At 53.5% G+C, this 17,216-nt stretch overlaps 2 protein-coding genes across 2 annotated transcripts; one reads left to right on the plus strand and one right to left on the minus strand.

The window, feature by feature from the left end:
* Positions 1–1,595: 1,595 nt before the first annotated feature.
* Positions 1,596–8,713, minus strand: riok1 (RIO kinase 1 (yeast)). The gene is made up of 17 exons (XM_072363606.1): positions 8,524–8,713; positions 6,920–7,106; positions 6,720–6,810; positions 6,463–6,532; positions 5,118–5,160; positions 4,928–5,020; positions 4,127–4,239; positions 3,953–4,033; positions 3,793–3,879; positions 3,584–3,721; positions 3,406–3,509; positions 3,186–3,292; positions 3,035–3,100; positions 2,854–2,958; positions 2,723–2,776; positions 2,552–2,653; positions 1,596–1,908 (listed from the first exon to the last, which is right to left on the minus strand). The coding sequence occupies exons 1-17, from the start codon at positions 8,574–8,576 to the stop codon at positions 1,798–1,800; spliced, it is 1,605 nt and encodes a 534-aa protein (XP_072219707.1). The 5' UTR covers positions 8,577–8,713; the 3' UTR covers positions 1,596–1,797.
* An 87-nt stretch (positions 8,714–8,800) lies between these two features.
* Positions 8,801–15,185, plus strand: rpp40 (ribonuclease P/MRP 40 subunit). The gene is made up of 8 exons (XM_072363607.1): positions 8,801–9,120; positions 9,588–9,732; positions 13,597–13,665; positions 13,771–13,866; positions 14,108–14,230; positions 14,317–14,482; positions 14,552–14,686; positions 14,764–15,185. Exons 1-8 carry the CDS (start codon positions 9,004–9,006, stop codon positions 14,960–14,962), a joined length of 1,050 nt encoding a protein of 349 aa, XP_072219708.1. The 5' UTR covers positions 8,801–9,003; the 3' UTR covers positions 14,963–15,185.
* The last annotated feature ends 2,031 nt before the right edge of the window (positions 15,186–17,216 follow it).

Raw genomic sequence — 17,216 nt, forward strand, 5'->3', positions numbered from 1 at the left:
CCTACTTAAAATAAGGTTTTGTCATGCACCAAACCTGCTTTTCATAATATGTGGCAACAGGCCAGTAAATGAAGCTATGAAGCCTTCAAAAAATGAAACCAGATGAAACCAACAGGTTGGTCAGACTACAAGCCTGTCTTAAAGACATAAAGACCTGGATGACTCAGAACTTTCTGCTTTTAAATTCAGACAAACTGAAGTTGTTCTCTTTGGACCTGAGCGCTTCAGGGAGAAACTGTCCTGTTATATAGTTACTCTAGATGGTATTTCCTTGTCTTCTAGTCCTACAGTGAGGAACCTTGGAGTTATTTCTGACCAGGATCTGTCCTCTGACTCTCATATAAAACTGGTTTCTGCCTTCTTTCACCTTCGTAATATCATTAAAATCAGGAACATCCTGTCTCAGGGTGATGCAGAGAAACTGCTCCATGCATCTGTTCCTTCAGGACTGAACTACTGTAATTCCTTATTATTGTTCTGTCCCACAGATTCTCTGAAAAGCCTCCAGCTGATCCAAAACCCTGCAGCCAGAGTTCTGATGAGATCTAACAGCAGAGATCATGTTTCTCCAGTTTTAGCTTCTCTTCATTGGCTCCCTGTTAAATTCAGAATAGAATTTAAGCTTCTTCTCCTCACATATAAAGCTCTTAATGACCGAGCTCCATCATATCTTAAAGATCTCACAGTTGGATATTTCCCCAACAGAGCACTTTGCTCTCAGGCTGCAGGTTTCCTTGTGGTTCCCAGAGTTTCTAAAAGCAGAATGGGAGGCAGAGCCTTCAGTTATCAGGCCCCTAAAAGCAGAATGGGAGGCAGAGCCTTCAGTTATCAGGCCCCTAAAAGCAGAATGGGAGGCAGAGCCTTCAGTTATCAGGCCCCTAAAAGCAGAATGGGAGGCAGAGCCTTCAGTTATCTGGCCCCTAAAAGCAGAATGGGAGGCAGAGCCTTCAGTTATCAGGCCCCTAAAAGCAGAATGGGAGGCAGAGCCTTCAGTTATCAGGCCCCTAAAAGCAGAATGGGAGGCAGAGCCTTCAGTTATCAGGCCCCTAAAAGCAGAATGGGAGGCAGAGCCTTCAGTTATCTGGCCCCTAAAAGCAGAATGGGAGGCAGAGCCTTCAGTTATCAGGCCCCTAAAAGCAGAATGGGAGGCAGAGCCTTCAGTTATCAGGCCCCTAAAAGCAGATGGACCCTTCCTGGTTCTGGTTCTGATGGAGGTTTCTTCCTGGTTCTGGTTCTGATGGAGGTTTCTTCCTGGTTCTGGTTCTGATGGAGGTTTCTTCCTGGTTCTGGTTCTGATGGAGGTTTCTTCCTGGTTCTGGTTCTGATGGAGGTTTCTTCCTGTTAAAAGGAGTTTTTTCTCCCCACAGTTGCTCAGGACGGGGGATTGGATCAGAGAGACGTTTCGGTGCAACCTGCTGGTTTCGTCAGCTCAGAAATAGTTTTTTTTGTATGAATTGGATTCATTTTGAATCTAATTGACTGGATTATGATTACAATGAATTGGAGTGTATTATTGAAGTGCCCTGAGAGGTCATCTGTTGTGATTTGGCGCTTCATAAATAAAACTGAACTGAACACCTGTTTATAGTAGAAACATTTCAGTTTTGGATGTTTTACCTGCAGGTGAGTACTTTATTAAAGGAAAAGTGTGACAATACAAACAAAGATTCACCGATTTTTCTTTCTATGTGAGCTCTGGATGATAATTAGTCGCATATTGATGAAGTTTTCAGCGAGCTGTGATTGGTGCAGCTGGTCGGCTGCTGGTTTAAAAGCGGGTTGGTTTTCATGAGGAGGTTATCTGCCCTTCTTCATCTTGGCCACCTTCTCCTTCCTCTTCTTCAAGTGTTTCGGTACCTTCGTCTTCCTCCTCTCTCTCTGAGCTTCTTTGACTATCCTCTTCTTCTCCTGAAACAACAAAAACAATCCGTCTGGTTCTGGACCCGAACAGCTGCTTATGTTTCAGGACAAACTTGTATATCAGTCATTTGACAACAGAATTATTCACTGATGATGGAAGGAGTAAAAAGAAATGTGACAAAGACTCGTCTGACTGAAGAAATGTGGAGAGAAGACCTGACTGCACAGCACTAAAGGAAGATTCCAGCCTGCAGTGATGATGTCACCTAAAAAGTCACATGATCTGCTCATGGAGGCACTTTTGGCAAAAAACATCAAATGTTTTAAAATTTCTCAGGAAGATCCGACACTTTTATTTTGTTCAGAAGGAAGCAGTTTTCCTTTGTTAAAGGATGGTGCCGACGCCACGCTGAAGGCCACCTGGACTCTTCGTGGACCCACGATGGTGGAATGAGCGACCAGAACCGGGCCGCCCTGTCTCAGCTGTTTCCTTCTGTGTGGATCAGCTGAGTCCTGCTTGGAAGTGGCTTTGGATCAAAGCGTCAGAACCAGAGTAAGTGAAGATGGACGACAGCTGGCCTGGAAAATGTTCTCTTTCCTGTTGGTAAAATTCACCTGAAAACGTTCCTTCTGGATTTCCCAGATTTTCTCCTAGGTGGATCTAAAAGGATCATGTGACCCCGCAGCTGACCTTTTTGTCCATGGAGGTTTCTTCATCCTGCTGCTCCTCTTCCTCCTCCTCGTCCTCCTCCTCCGAGGAAGAGCCACCATCTTCCTCCAGAAGCGCCGGAACCTGCGGAGACAGGAGCGAGCCGTCACAGTCGGGCCGAACGCCTCAGAGACACAGAGAGTGAGACGGTACCGTCTGGACTCCGGAGAGGTCCATCTTCAGCCCGGTCAGCGTCTGGTACAGAATCTGAACGACACAAAGCAGCTTCGTCACCATCACCATCATCACTGAGTTCCGTTCTGATCGGGTTCTGCGGTTCTTACGGTGTCCCGCTGCCCGGCCGCCTCCTCGGTCCTCATGAGGTCCACGTCTCGCTCGTAGTGGCTGACCTCGGTCAGCGTGCGCGGGATGTACGCCTTCTTAAACACCTGCAGGGGGAGGAGCCACAGGTCAGAGGTCAAAGGCGCTCACTCACAGATGAGGTCATCGCTGCCGGAGCATCACCTCCTCATCCACCCGGTCCTGATCCGATCGCTGCTCCGACGTGCGCTCGGCCGCAATCACCATCGCCTGCTCGACCAATGAGAGACAGGCACACTGCTGACTTCCTGTTTGCATGGTGAATAAAGCTCTGGTTCTGAGGCTGCACCCCCACCTTCTGCAGGTACTGGTCCATGTTCTGGCCGGTGATGGACGGGTCCGTGATGAAGTCAAACAGCTCTCGGACCGTCATGATGGCGACCCCGTGCTTCACGAAGAACGCTGGGAAACCAGAACCAGACCAGATCAGAAGTCTCCCCTCAGAACTGTAATTGAATGAGTTTGACCCGCAGGCTCAGATCAGACCCGAGCTCAGCGGCTCGGCGCCGTCTCACCGTTGATGTTGCTGCAGTCCTTCCTGAGGAACTCCAGAGCGTGGGGGTGATCGTGTTCCACCGACTGGGACACGTCGATGATGTAAGCGTCTCCATCGTGGTACCTGCAGAGTGGTCAGAACCTCAGAGGTCCACAGATCAACACCTGACAGGACGGGTCATTTCTAAAGGTTCTTACAGCATGTTGAACTCGCTGAGGTCGGCGTGCACCAGCCGGGCCTCGTGGAACATCTTCCTCATGTTCTGCACCACCTGCAGGTACAGCTCCCGGGCCTTCGAGTCCGACAGGGAGGCGTTCTTCAGCAGAGGCGCCGGCCTGGCCCACAGAACGCGGTCATTAGTCTGTCAGTAACCAGCCACTCTGTTCCACAACCCAACGTTTCTTACATGTTGTCTTTTCCAATGAAGCTCATCAGCAGAACGTGACTCCTGAGCAGCAGTGGTTCTGGACTCGGGATTCCGGCTGTCTGCAGCCTGAAACACACAAAGCTCCGGGTTCTACTGGGTTCTACCCGTCAGAGCAGGTTCTGCGTTGTAAGGTTCTGACCTGATTAGGTTCCTCATCTCTTTCTCAGCCCACGTTCTCACCATCTTCCGGGGGTTTCCTTTACAGTAACCGTGACGGAACCTGCAGCACATCAGAACTCTGAAGGTTAGAGCCTCTGAGCTCGGGTTCCTCTGAAGCCAGCAGGAAGTGAGCTCTTCTTCTGTGGTCACTCACCTGAACTCTCCGCTGACGTACTTGTCTCGGTCTTTGAACAGCAGGATGGACGTCTTGTAGATCTTGATGGCTCTGCTGTCTCCTGCTGCTGTGCTGGCGTGATAAACGTTAGCCTGGAAGAGGAGGATGCCATGTTTGTTACTGAGCTTTAGGTCCAGTTCTGGTTCTGCTGAGCATAGATTCTTTTCCTCTCTAAACAGAAGTCATGACTGTGGTTGGCTATCGAACAGCAGTAAAAATCCTCCTGCTGGTTCCTTTACACAGGAGCCCGAATATCTTCACCACCAGGACCAAAAAACAGGTCCAGTTTGGTTCTGTTCACAATCCTCGCATCATTCTGTGTGCTTACCAACAACAACGGGCCAAACGGCGTGCGTCTATCCTGCTGACCCTCACTAATATCTGCAAGTTTGTTCAAACTCGACCCGGCTGCTGTGTGCTGAACCAGCGGTTAGAGGTGGTTCTGACCCACAGGGGCCTGTGGCTGATTAAAACCTGGTTCTGAGACGCAGCTGCCTCGCCTTCATGAACACCCGAAGGACGCTGTAAGGACCGGTTTCTGATCCATTGGGTCACATCTGGTTCTGGACGCTCTGAAGCACATTTTCTCACTTCAGGTTATTTCCAGTGTCATGTGGTTCTGATCCATGTCTTACCGATCCTGTTTGCTTCTCCCAGATTCATTTACAGCTCTGATTGATCGGGTATTGATCATTCACAGCTCAGCCCTGCCAGTAAGCAGTTATTGATCAGCTGACGATGATGTCATATGTCAGTGTGGATAAATACTGATGTTCGGACCTCCTTTCCGGTGCTGATGCAGCCATTGATCTCACAGATGACTCCTCGGCTCAGCATCTTGAACAGAATCATTCGGGTCCGTGGATCCAGAACCTGCACCAGAACAAACCATTAGCTACTTATTGATCTTTTGTTTCCTCACTTCCTTTCAGGCCCTTTCAACATAAAAGCCTCTTCATGTCAAACTCACCTGTTCAACTGTGGCTCGGTCTGATTTGTCCTTCACCCTGTACCTGTGGAGAACAGCCAATCACAGCGTGAGTCACAGCGTGAGTCACAGCGTGAGTCAAAGCGCGCGTCACAGCGTGAGTCACAGCGTGAGTCACAGCGTGAGTCAGCGCGTGAGTCAGAGCGCGAGTCAGAGCGTGAGTCAGAGCGCGAGTCGCAGCGCGAGTCGCAGCGCGAGTCGCAGCGCGAGTCGCAGCGCGAGTCAGAGCGTGAGTCACAGCGCGCGTCACAGCGTGAGTCAGAGCGTGAGTCACAGCGCGCGTCACAGCGCGAGTCAGAGCGTGAGTCACAGCGTGCGTCACAGCGTGCGTCACAGCGTGCGTCACAGCGTGCGTCACAGCGTGCGTCACAGCGTGCGTCACAGCGTGCGTCAGAGCGTGCGTCAGAGCGTGCGTCACAGCGTGCGTCACAGCGTGCGTCACAGCGTGCGTCAGAGCGTGCGTCACAGCGTGCGTCAGAGCGTGCGTCACAGCGTGAGTCAGAGCGCGAGTCAGAGCGCGAGTCACAGCGCGCGTCACAGCGCGCGTCACAGCGCGCGTCACAGCGTGCGTCACAGCGTGCGTCACAGCGTGCGTCACAGCGTGCGTCAGAGCGTGCGTCACAGCGTGAGTCACAGCGCGAGTCACAGCGCGAGTCACAGCGCGAGTCACAGCGCGAGTCACAGCGCGAGTCACAGCGCGAGTCACAGCGCGAGTCACAGCGCGAGTCAGCGTGAGTCACAGCGTGAGTCAGAGCGCGAGTCACAGCGCGAGTCAGAGCGTGAGTCACAGCGCGAGTCAGAGCGTGAGTCACAGCGTGAGTCACAGCGTGAGTCACAGCGCGAGTCAGCGTGAGTCACAGCGTGAGTCACAGCGTGAGTCACAGCGCGAGTCACAGCGCGCGTCACAGCGTGAGTCAGAGCGCGAGTCACAGCGTGCGTCACAGCGCGAGTCAGAGCGCGAGTCACAGCGCGAGTCACAGCGTGCGTCACAGCGTGAGTCAGCGCGAGTCACAGCGTGCGTCACAGCGTGAGTCAGAGCGCGAGTCACAGCGCGAGTCACAGCGCGAGTCACAGCGCGCGTCACAGCGCGCGTCACAGCGCGCGTCACAGCGTGCGTCACAGCGTGCGTCACAGCGTGCGTCACAGCGTGCGTCACAGCGTGCGTCAGAGCGTGCGTCACAGCGTGAGTCACAGCGCGAGTCACAGCGTGAGTCACAGCGCGAGTCAGAGCGCGAGTCACAGCGCGAGTCACAGCGTGAGTCACAGCGTGAGTCAGCGCGAGTCACATGACCTGTGATGTCAAGAGCATCAGGTGATTTCAGCTTACGTGTCGGCGTCTCTCTGCTTCTGCATCACCGTCACCTTATTGATCACAGAGTCAGCGTAGTCCAGTTTATCTGCAACAACAGAGAAGCTGATTGATCAGCCTGATCGGTTACTGATCAGACTGTCACACTAACAGACTCAGTACAGGATAAATATCCATCATCTGAAACAACTTCTTCCTCAGCAGTGAGGACACCTCTTACAGCTGCACCTGCAGTACCAGGTGCAGCTGATGGAGGCGGGGCCTGTGTGTGTTACCCAGGTTGATCTTGCGTTCGTATTTCCTCAGAACTTTATCAGACGGAATCGAAGAAGACAGCGTCTTAGAGGAAGGATTCTGTCTGTTGGCCTGAAAACACAAACAAACAACAGCCAATCAGAATCATTCAAAAAAATAAATCAGACTGACAGACAACATGCTGATCAATGTTTTGATCAGGTGATGGAGTGGTTCTGACCTGACAACTCAGACCGGCCCGGTTGTATCTCTTGGTGAGCTCTGCAGCTGAGCTCCAGGCCCACTCCTCGTCCTCCTCCTCCTCCTCCTCCTCCTCCTCCTCCTCGCTGTCAGTCTGCCGCTCTGCTGTCGGCTGCAGGGTGACGGCAGTCATGTGACTCTGCAGAACTGACACCTCCGATTGGTCGCTGCAAATCAAAACACAGAGCCAGAAGCAACCAATCAGGAGGAGCGCTGCAGAACTCGGCCCAGAGTGACAGCCAATTACAGCACCGACTGAGGGAAGACCCAGCAGGATCCAGACAGATTCCACTTGGTTCTGACAGAACCTGACAGAACCTCCTGCTGGTGCGGTGCTGCAGGAGTTTACACTGACCCGCTGCTCGGTTCTGGTGACAGATGGCGATGGTGTTGAGACCAGAACACCTGCTCTTCCCACTTCAGAACCAACTCTGAATCTGCTGTTTCAGACTCATTGTTCTGGGTCTGACCCAGTCCATTCTGTCCCACTGCTGAACCAACAGTCAGAATCTCACTGGCTCTACACTTCTGCATCCATTCACGGGTCAGTGGACCCAACCAGTCTGTCCACGTCACCATTCAGAACCTTTCCTACCCATAACTAACCCGTGCCGGTCTCCACGGCCGCTGGCATCAGGTGAAGGAAAACTGGCTTCCTGTTTGGACTGAGCTGAGCACACTGAGGAGGACCAATGTCTGAGGTTTACCGGAACCCTCCACAAACGGACCAGAACCTGCACATCGACTAAAACCAGCAACTAGAACAGAGACTGATGATCATCAGAACTCACAAACCCATGAAGAAAGCCATTTAAACCTTTGGAAATCCAAACAACACGGGTCCATCCGTGGCCCCTCAGCCAGAGGCTGCTTCACCCAAAGGACCAAAGACAGACTGGGTGGTGTCAGATATGATGGACCTTTTACAGGAGCAGCAGCTCCTCAGCAGAACCAGAACCTCAGGTCCAGACTCAGAGAGGACAGAAAAGTCCACATTGTGGTTCAGGAGAGGATCCAAACTGGAGAAACATCTGAACAGAGGAGGTGCTCTCAGGTACCACCTTCCAGAGTTCAGCGTTACCGTGGGTCCTTCAGATCAAAGGTCGGTGGTTGCTGCGGGCAACGGGGAGTCACTTCTTCACAGGTTGGAGCAGAGATGGGGATCGAGTCGCACAAAGACTTGACTTCAGACTTACCCTCAAAAGGCTTCTACGTGCTGTATGTCCCTTTTAACTAAGCCAAAAGAGGAAATCATCGGGTTTCTGAGGATTTCACTCACCGTTAACAGCGTGGACTGACCAGCAAAAAATTATGGGCGTGACAATCACGCTTGGAAATAGAATCGGCGCATGCGCAAAACCACAAAGTAGCAGTTTTCAACAAGTAGCAGAAAACGACAGAACACCGCAACTCTCAGCAACCACTGGGACGCCAGGTAACCGTAATGACGTAACAGGTAACAAAAATGTCCCTGAGGTCTTGCCGTCAGCCCATCTGAGAGGAATTTACCTGACGGCAGGTGTGTTTGTTATCGACACGCTTCTCGGTGTATTCGTCCGAAGTTACAAGGACAACAGTTCTCACCTGTGCTCCTCCGCGTCATCAAACTGCCCAGGGACGCAAGCGACTGCCGCCATGATGTCACAGTCCGCACGCGCGGGTTAAGCCCAGCAAACAGGTTCGAGCGGCACCGGAACCAGGACCTCGCTGCTCCTATGCACACAGCAGCGTGTTGGGCTCACTTCCGGCTCTGAGCCCGTCACTACGGCAGCGCGTGAGGGAGCGCCACGAGCTCTGAGCGCATCACGGCTCAGAGCTGCCCCCTGCCGCGGGAGCGCGCTCATTCTCGGATATCGTTCAAGCTGAGCTCTGAGGGAAGAGCTGAAGTTACCCCCAGAATCTGAACGAGGCCATTTAAAGTTCGGTCTTTAACTCCTCTTGTTCTGGTTCTTATTTGGTGTCTGTTCCCCGAACTTTAAAGCTGAAAAGCCCTCACAGGAAGTTTACACCGCGCGCTTCCTGTCAGCCGCACTGACTCGGACGGATTGGTACAAGTCTGAGAGGATGTCCGTGGACCTGAACCAGACCCCGAGGACTCTGCTTGTCTGTGAGCAGTCCAGTTTCCAGCACCAGAACAACCGGGTCAGCGCTCAGGTGGAGCAGCTGCGCTTCAACTACAAGGTGAGGGGCGCGCGCACGTGTGACGGTGACTGGAAGCTGCAGCAGACCTCAGTTCCGAACTAACACGTGTAGAGTCCGACCAGCTGATCAATAAACTCGGTTCTGTACTTGAACGGAACTCTCTAGCCTGGTTGACCTTGAGGACCTGATTGGTCATCTAAACCCAGTACCGGTTCTGCTCGGTCCGAGTCTCAGAAACATTTAGGGCATCTGTGTTGCTGCTATAACAGAGGAGGCTCCTTTCGGTCATTTTCCAAACCCATCTGCTTCCTGTTTGGGGGGGTAGACCTGTTTCTATATTTTCTGTGACGTGTTCGCGGGTCCAGTTTCGGACCGGTTCATTCTGAAGAACGAAGGAAGCAGTCAGATTAACCTGTAGTCAGAAGGTGAACCGGGTCGGTGTCGGAGAGCCAGTCCGAAAGCAGAGCTTGCAGTCTGACCTGAGTGGACTCTTCTGACCTGTGCAGGTATCTGTGCTGCTGCCAGGATGTAGCTCCGCCCCTTCCCATCTGGACTCAGTGTTCAACAGTTTCAGCAGTTTTTACCTGATCAGGAAGCTGCCCATCTATGAGCTGCTGGACAGAAACTTCTTGCAGAGTGCCGTGTTTCAGGGTAACCACACCTGTACACGCCTGTCACACGCCTGTACACACGCCTGTACACACGCCTGTCACACGCCTGTCACACGCCTGTACACACGCCTGTACACACGCCAGTACACACGCCTGTACACACGCCAGTACACACGCCTGTACACACGCCTGTACACACGCCTGTACACACGCCTGTACACACGCCTGTACACACGCCTGTACACACGCCTGTCACACGCCTGTACACACGCCTGTACACACGCCTGTACACACGCCTGTACACACGCCAGTACACACGCCTGTACACACGCCTGTACACACGCCAGTACACACGCCTGTACACACGCCTGTACACACGCCTGTACACACGCCTGTACACACGCCTGTACACACGCCTGTACACACGCCTGTACACACGCCTGTACACACGCCTGTACACACGCCTGTCACACGCCTGACACACGCCTGTACACACGCCTGTACACACGCCTGTACACACGCCGTACACACGCCTGACACACGCCTGTACACACGCCTGTACACACGCCTGTACACACGCCTGTCACACGCCTGTACACACGCCTGTACACACGCCTGTACACACGCCTGACACACGCCTGTACACACGCCTGTACACACGCCTGACACACGCCTGTACACACGCCTGTACACACGCCTGTACACACGCCTGTCACACGCCTGTACACACGCCTGTACACACGCCTGTACACACGCCTGTACACACGCCAGTACACACGCCTGTACACACGCCAGTACACACGCCTGTACACACGCCTGTACACACGCCTGTACACACGCCTGTACACACGCCTGTACACACGCCTGTCACACGCCTGTACACACGCCTGTACACACGCCTGTCACACGCCTGTACACACGCCTGACACACGCCTGTACACACGCCTGTACACACGCCTGTCACACGCCTGTACACACGCCTGTACACACGCCTGTACACACGCCTGTCACACGCCTGACACACGCCTGTACACACGCCTGTACACACGCCGTACACACGCCTGACACACGCCTGTACACACGCCTGTACACACGCCTGTCACACGCCTGTACACACGCCTGTACACACGCCTGTACACACGCCTGTACACACGCCTGTCACACGCCTGTACACACGCCTGTACACACGCCTGTACACACGCCGTACACACGCCTGACACACGCCTGTACACACGCCTGACACACGCCTGACACACGCCTGTACACACGCCTGTACACACGCCTGTACACACGCCTGTACACACGCCTGTACACACGCCTGACACACGCCTGTACACACGCCAGTACACACGCCTGTACACACGCCTGTACGCGCCTGTCACTCGCCTGACACACGCCTGTCACACGCCTGTACACACGCCTGACACACGCCTGTACACACGCCTGACACACGCCTGACACACGCCTGTACACACGCCTGTACACACGCCTGACACACGCCTGTACACACGCCTGTACACACGCCTGTACACACGCCAGTACACACGCCTGTACACACGCCTGTACACACGCCAGTACACACGCCTGTACACACGCCTGTACACACGCCTGTACGCGCCTGTCACTCGCCTGTACACACGCCTGTACGCGCCTGTCACTCGCCTGTACACACGCCTGTACACACGCCTGTACACACGCCAGTACACACGCCTGTACACACGCCTGTACACACGCCTGTACGCGCCTGTCACTCGCCTGACACACGCCTGTCACACGCCTGTACACACGCCTGACACACGCCTGTACACACGCCTGACACACGCCTGACACACGCCTGTACACACGCCTGTACACACGCCTGACACACGCCTGTACACACGCCTGTACACACGCCTGTACACACGCCAGTACACACGCCTGTACACACGCCTGTACACACGCCAGTACACACGCCTGTACACACGCCTGTACACACGCCTGTACACACGCCTGTCACACGCCTGTACACACGCCTGTACACACGCCTGTACACACGCCTGTACACACGCCAGTACACACGCCTGTACACACGCCTGTACGCGCCTGTCACTCGCCTGACACACGCCTGTCACACGCCTGTACACACGCCTGACACACGCCTGTACACACGCCTGACACACGCCTGGACACACGCCTGTACACACGCCTGTACACACGCCTGACACACGCCTGACACACGCCTGTACACACGCCTGTACACACGCCTGTACACACGCCTGTACACACGCCTGTACACACGCCGTACACACGCCTGACACACGCCTGTCACACGCCTGTACGCGCCTGTCACTCGCCTGACACACGCCTGTCACACGCCTGACACACGCCTGTACACACGCCTGACACACGCCTGTACACACGCCTGTACACACGCCTGACACACGCCTGTACACACGCCTGTACACACGCCGTACACACGCCTGTACACACGCCTGTACACACGCCTGTCACACGCCTGTCACACGCCTGTCACACGCCTGTACACACGCCTGTACACACGCCTGACACACGCCGTACACACGCCGTACACACGCCTGACACACGCCTGTACACACGCCGTACACACGCCTGTACACACGCCTGTACACACGCCTGTACACACGCCAGTACACACGCCTGTACACACGCCTGTACACACGCCTGTACGCGCCTGTCACTCGCCTGACACACGCCTGTCACACGCCTGTACACACGCCTGACACACGCCTGTACACACGCCTGACACACGCCTGACACACGCCTGTACACACGCCTGTACACACGCCTGACACACGCCTGTACACACGCCTGTACACACGCCTGTACACACGCCAGTACACACGCCTGTACACACGCCTGTACACACGCCAGTACACACGCCTGTACACACGCCTGTACACACGCCTGTACACACGCCTGTCACACGCCTGTACACACGCCTGTACACACGCCTGTACACACGCCTGTACACACGCCAGTACACACGCCTGTACACACGCCTGTACGCGCCTGTCACTCGCCTGACACACGCCTGTCACACGCCTGTACACACGCCTGACACACGCCTGTACACACGCCTGACACACGCCTGGACACACGCCTGTACACACGCCTGTACACACGCCTGACACACGCCTGACACACGCCTGTACACACGCCTGTACACACGCCTGTACACACGCCTGTACACACGCCTGTACACACGCCGTACACACGCCTGACACACGCCTGTCACACGCCTGTACGCGCCTGTCACTCGCCTGACACACGCCTGTCACACGCCTGACACACGCCTGTACACACGCCTGACACACGCCTGTACACACGCCTGTACACACGCCTGACACACGCCTGTACACACGCCTGTACACACGCCGTACACACGCCTGTACACACGCCTGTACACACGCCTGTCACACGCCTGTCACACGCCTGTCACACGCCTGTACACACGCCTGTACACACGCCTGACACACGCCGTACACACGCCGTACACACGCCTGACACACGCCTGTACACACGCCGTACACACGCCTGACACACGCCTGACACACGCCGTACACACGCCTGTACACACGCCTGACACACGCCTGTCACTCGCCTGTACACACGCCTGACACACGCCTGTACACACGCCTGTCACACGCCTGACACACGCCTGACACACGCCTGACACACGCCGTACACACGCCTGACACACGCCTGTCACACGCCTGACACACGCCTGTCACACGCCTGTCACACGCCTGACACACGCCTGTCACACGCCTGACACACGCCTGACACGCGCCTGACACGCGCCTGTCACGCGCCTGACACGCGCCTGACACGCGCCTGTCACACGCCGTACACACGCCTGACACACCTGTCCCATCCTTTGTTCCAGGCAGTGTCTACGGTCTCTCATACAGAACTCGTATCGATGAAGATAACTGCGTCGCTCTGATGCCAGACGGTAAAAGTTCACGACACGTGACATCACTTCCTGTTTATGTGTCAAGATCCCTGTGTTTGTTTACAGAGTCCAAGAGAAACAACCTTTCTGTGTGTCTACCTGCAGGTCACCTGACTCTGTCTCTGGACAAGGACTCATTTGAGTTGTTGGGATTTGAAGGAAAAACGTCCAAATTCAACCACAGAAGCCAAAGCAGATTCGGTCTGATTTTATTTCTGTTTTTTTCTCTAAAGTAACGGATTTGTCCAATCCAGGTAGATTCGGATCTGACCTGCCGGTCTAGTCCGGAAGTTTCTGGATCAGCCTTGCTGGTCCTGTCCAGATAGATCTGGATCTGGGTTAGAAAACTCTGGCTCAACATACCTGCTAAGTGTGCAGTCTGACTCTTAGTACTTTAGAGCAGAGCGCTCAGGTGACCTGTGCGTACCTGTGTGTACTGCAGTGGTATCCGTGGACCTGACAGACAGCAGAATGGCTCCTGGTGAGCCAGGCTACCTGCGGCTCCTAACGGGTCTGAGGTCACGCCTGAAGCTGCAAGCAGACTTCCTGCTGTCGCACCATCCAGGTGAGTTACATCGTCATCCAAGTTTGTTACGTCATCACCTAAATGAGCCTCATCAGTGTGTTAAAGCGTCATCTTCTGTCCTGCAGGGGGCGGGGCTTCTCTGCAGACCCTCCTGTCTCGTTATGATTGGGCAGAGCACAGACCTGACATCACCTGCCACAGTCTGACCGACCTATCCTGCCCTGCTCCTCAATCATGTGACCCTCACAGCCTCTTGGAGTGGCTCGGAGCCGTGGATGCCGATATCAGCAGGTGAGAAGTCCTGACTGACATCATGTGTTGCGATATGGCGTGACTGCACACCTTCTCCCGTGTTTGCAGTGAGAACTCGTCCAGCAGCTTCCTGTCCTCGCTGGTCTGTCCTGAACCCAAAACGACGCTCAGTCACGCTCTGAGCGTGTCCGTCTGCGGTCTGGTGCTGCCACAGGACATCCACCGCCTCATCCAGACGCTCAGGTCAGCTTCCCCACTCACAGGTCACATGACTGATCATTTCAAGGTGATGAGCAGTATGTGACTCACCTGTACTGCAGGTGTTACCTGGAGCAGCCTCACCTGGAATCCTGGGTGTCCCTGACGGTCCACGGTTTTACCGACAGTCCTGTTTCCTGGGGGGATGGCGAGCACGGCTTCCTGAGAGGAGGGGAGAACTTCTACAGTCTGCTGATGTTCCACGACCACACCTACCGCCTCCACCTGGCCACAGGAGCGTACGACACCTGTCCTCCCTGACACCTGTTCTTCGTTTGGCTAAAAACATTTTGAGTTCCAGTTACTATTGCAGGTTTATTTGAAATGGGGACTGATCCAGAAACCCGGCAGAACCGAGCAGAGCTCAGGGAACCTCAGAACCACAAAGAGATCATTAGTTTTTGTTAATGTTTGAATAAAGTTACTGCTCTTTCTCTTCAGTCTGATGGTCTCTGTGTCCACCTGTCACCAGGTGTTAATCAGTCATTATTGATCCCAGCTGTCACATGCACGCTTCCTAAAGACGGTCTGAAGTCAGTCATGTGACACATTGACCTGTAACAGAAAACATTGGGCCCCAGTCTGATCCTGGCTCAGTTAAAAACAAGTTTATGCTTCAAACCCAACATCTGCATTTTGTAAGAAGGAACATTGGACCGGAGTCTGCAGCAGGACAGGTGTGAACACTCACCTGGATAGACGGCATTATGAATGCTTACACAGCTGACATAACAACAACACGCAAGATGGAGGGTCAAAGGTCATCACAGCATCTACTATCTGATTTATTGATAAACATTCACCATCTGACAGCGGCTGCGAGGGACGCCTTTGGTCACGTGATACTGGAGATGGGCAGAAGACCCTTCACAGCTGTCAGTCTTCCTGCAGCACAGCGGTTCCAACCATCGTCTCGGAGCAGTTGTCAATCACGCACTGCCACGTCACCAGTGATGTCATCAATGCTTCGTTTCATTGGGCCACACAAAAACACAGAATTCATATGTATGTTTGTATGAAATGCTTAAAACTATGTCATACAGAATGTCCTGTCTTTGTGAGGTGGGAGGTGTCTGTGGACACCTCAGACACAGCGGAATAAGATCGGGATTTGACCACATACACAGAAGGTTATCAGAGAATACCACAATCTGCTGTCTGTGGGAATTCTGTGTATGTTTCATGTAATGTTTCTATGCTGTTCCTATTCATTAATTAATCAGAGGCTCCCAAGGTCAGTCCAACTACTCGCTAAAGGTTAACTTAAAAGCTGTTTATGAACATGTAGCTTCAAATGAGTTTTACTGCACACATTTAGCATTGAAACAGTGATATTTTGTGTTGGTGGTTCAATCAAAATAAGAAACAGCTGCTGTAATTCCACTCTGCCACCAGACTGTTCCTCCTCAGGTGAATCAAGTCATTTTTGGTTAAAAAAGAAAGAAAGCCTCAAAACTTCATGAGGCTTCATCCTCCCATCTCTGCAGGATCCATCCATCAGAGCTGCGGTCACTTGTTAACCTGGTGGAGCAGATCACTGAGCTTTCCAAAGCCCAAGTAATGCCTGGAGTAAGACCCCAAATCAAGATGAGCTGAAGAGGAGACGTCAGGGACACAGAGCAGGAAAAGGAGGAAGTTTAAACCATTTCTTCCCTTGATCATGATATACGATCTCTGGTGGATAAAACGGACGAGCTCGGAGCCCTGATGAGGACAGCAGGAATATAAGGCTGCAGGAACAGCTCTAACAGCTCTCTGCTCAGCTTTAAGACTATCCGGGCAGACAGAGACTGCAGACAGAGCGCTAACAGTAAAGGAGGAGGATCACAGAGCTGGTTAACAACAGATGGTGGAATCCTGGACCTGGCTGCAGGAACAACTCTAACAGCTCTCTGCTCAGCTTTAAGACTATCCGGGCAGACAGAGACTGCAGACAGAGCGCTAACAGTAAAGGAGGAGGATCACAGAGCTGGTTAACAACAGATGGTGGAATCCTGGACCTGGCTGCAGGAACAGCTCTAACAGCTCTGTGCTCAGCTTTAAGACTATCCGGGCAGACAGAGACTGCAGACAGAGCGCTAACAGTAAAGGAGGAGGATCACAGAGCTGGTTAACAACAGATGGTGGAATCCTGGACCTGGCTGCAGGAACAACTCTAACAGCTCTCTGCTCAGCTTTAAGACTATCCGGGCAGACAGAGACTGCAGACAGAGCGCTAACAGTAAAGGAGGAGGATCACAGAGCTGGTTAACAACAGATGGTGGAATCCTGGACCTGGCTGCAGGAACAGCTCTAACAGCTCTCTGCTCAGCTTTAAGACTATCCGGGCAGACAGAGACTGCAGACAGAGCGCTAACAGTAAAGGAGGAGGATCACAGAGCTGGTTAACAACAGATGGTGGAATCCTGGACCTGGCTGCAGGAACAACTCTAACAGCTCTCTGCTCAGCTTTAAGACTATCCGGGCAGACAGAGACTGCAGACAGAGCGCTAACAGTAAAGGAGGAGGATCACAG

The sequence above is a fragment of the Leuresthes tenuis genome, unplaced genomic scaffold (genome assembly GCF_036924035.1).
Source record: "Leuresthes tenuis unplaced genomic scaffold, fLeuTen1.0.hap1 SCAF_14, whole genome shotgun sequence".
Taxonomy (NCBI): Eukaryota; Metazoa; Chordata; class Actinopteri; order Atheriniformes; family Atherinopsidae; genus Leuresthes; species Leuresthes tenuis.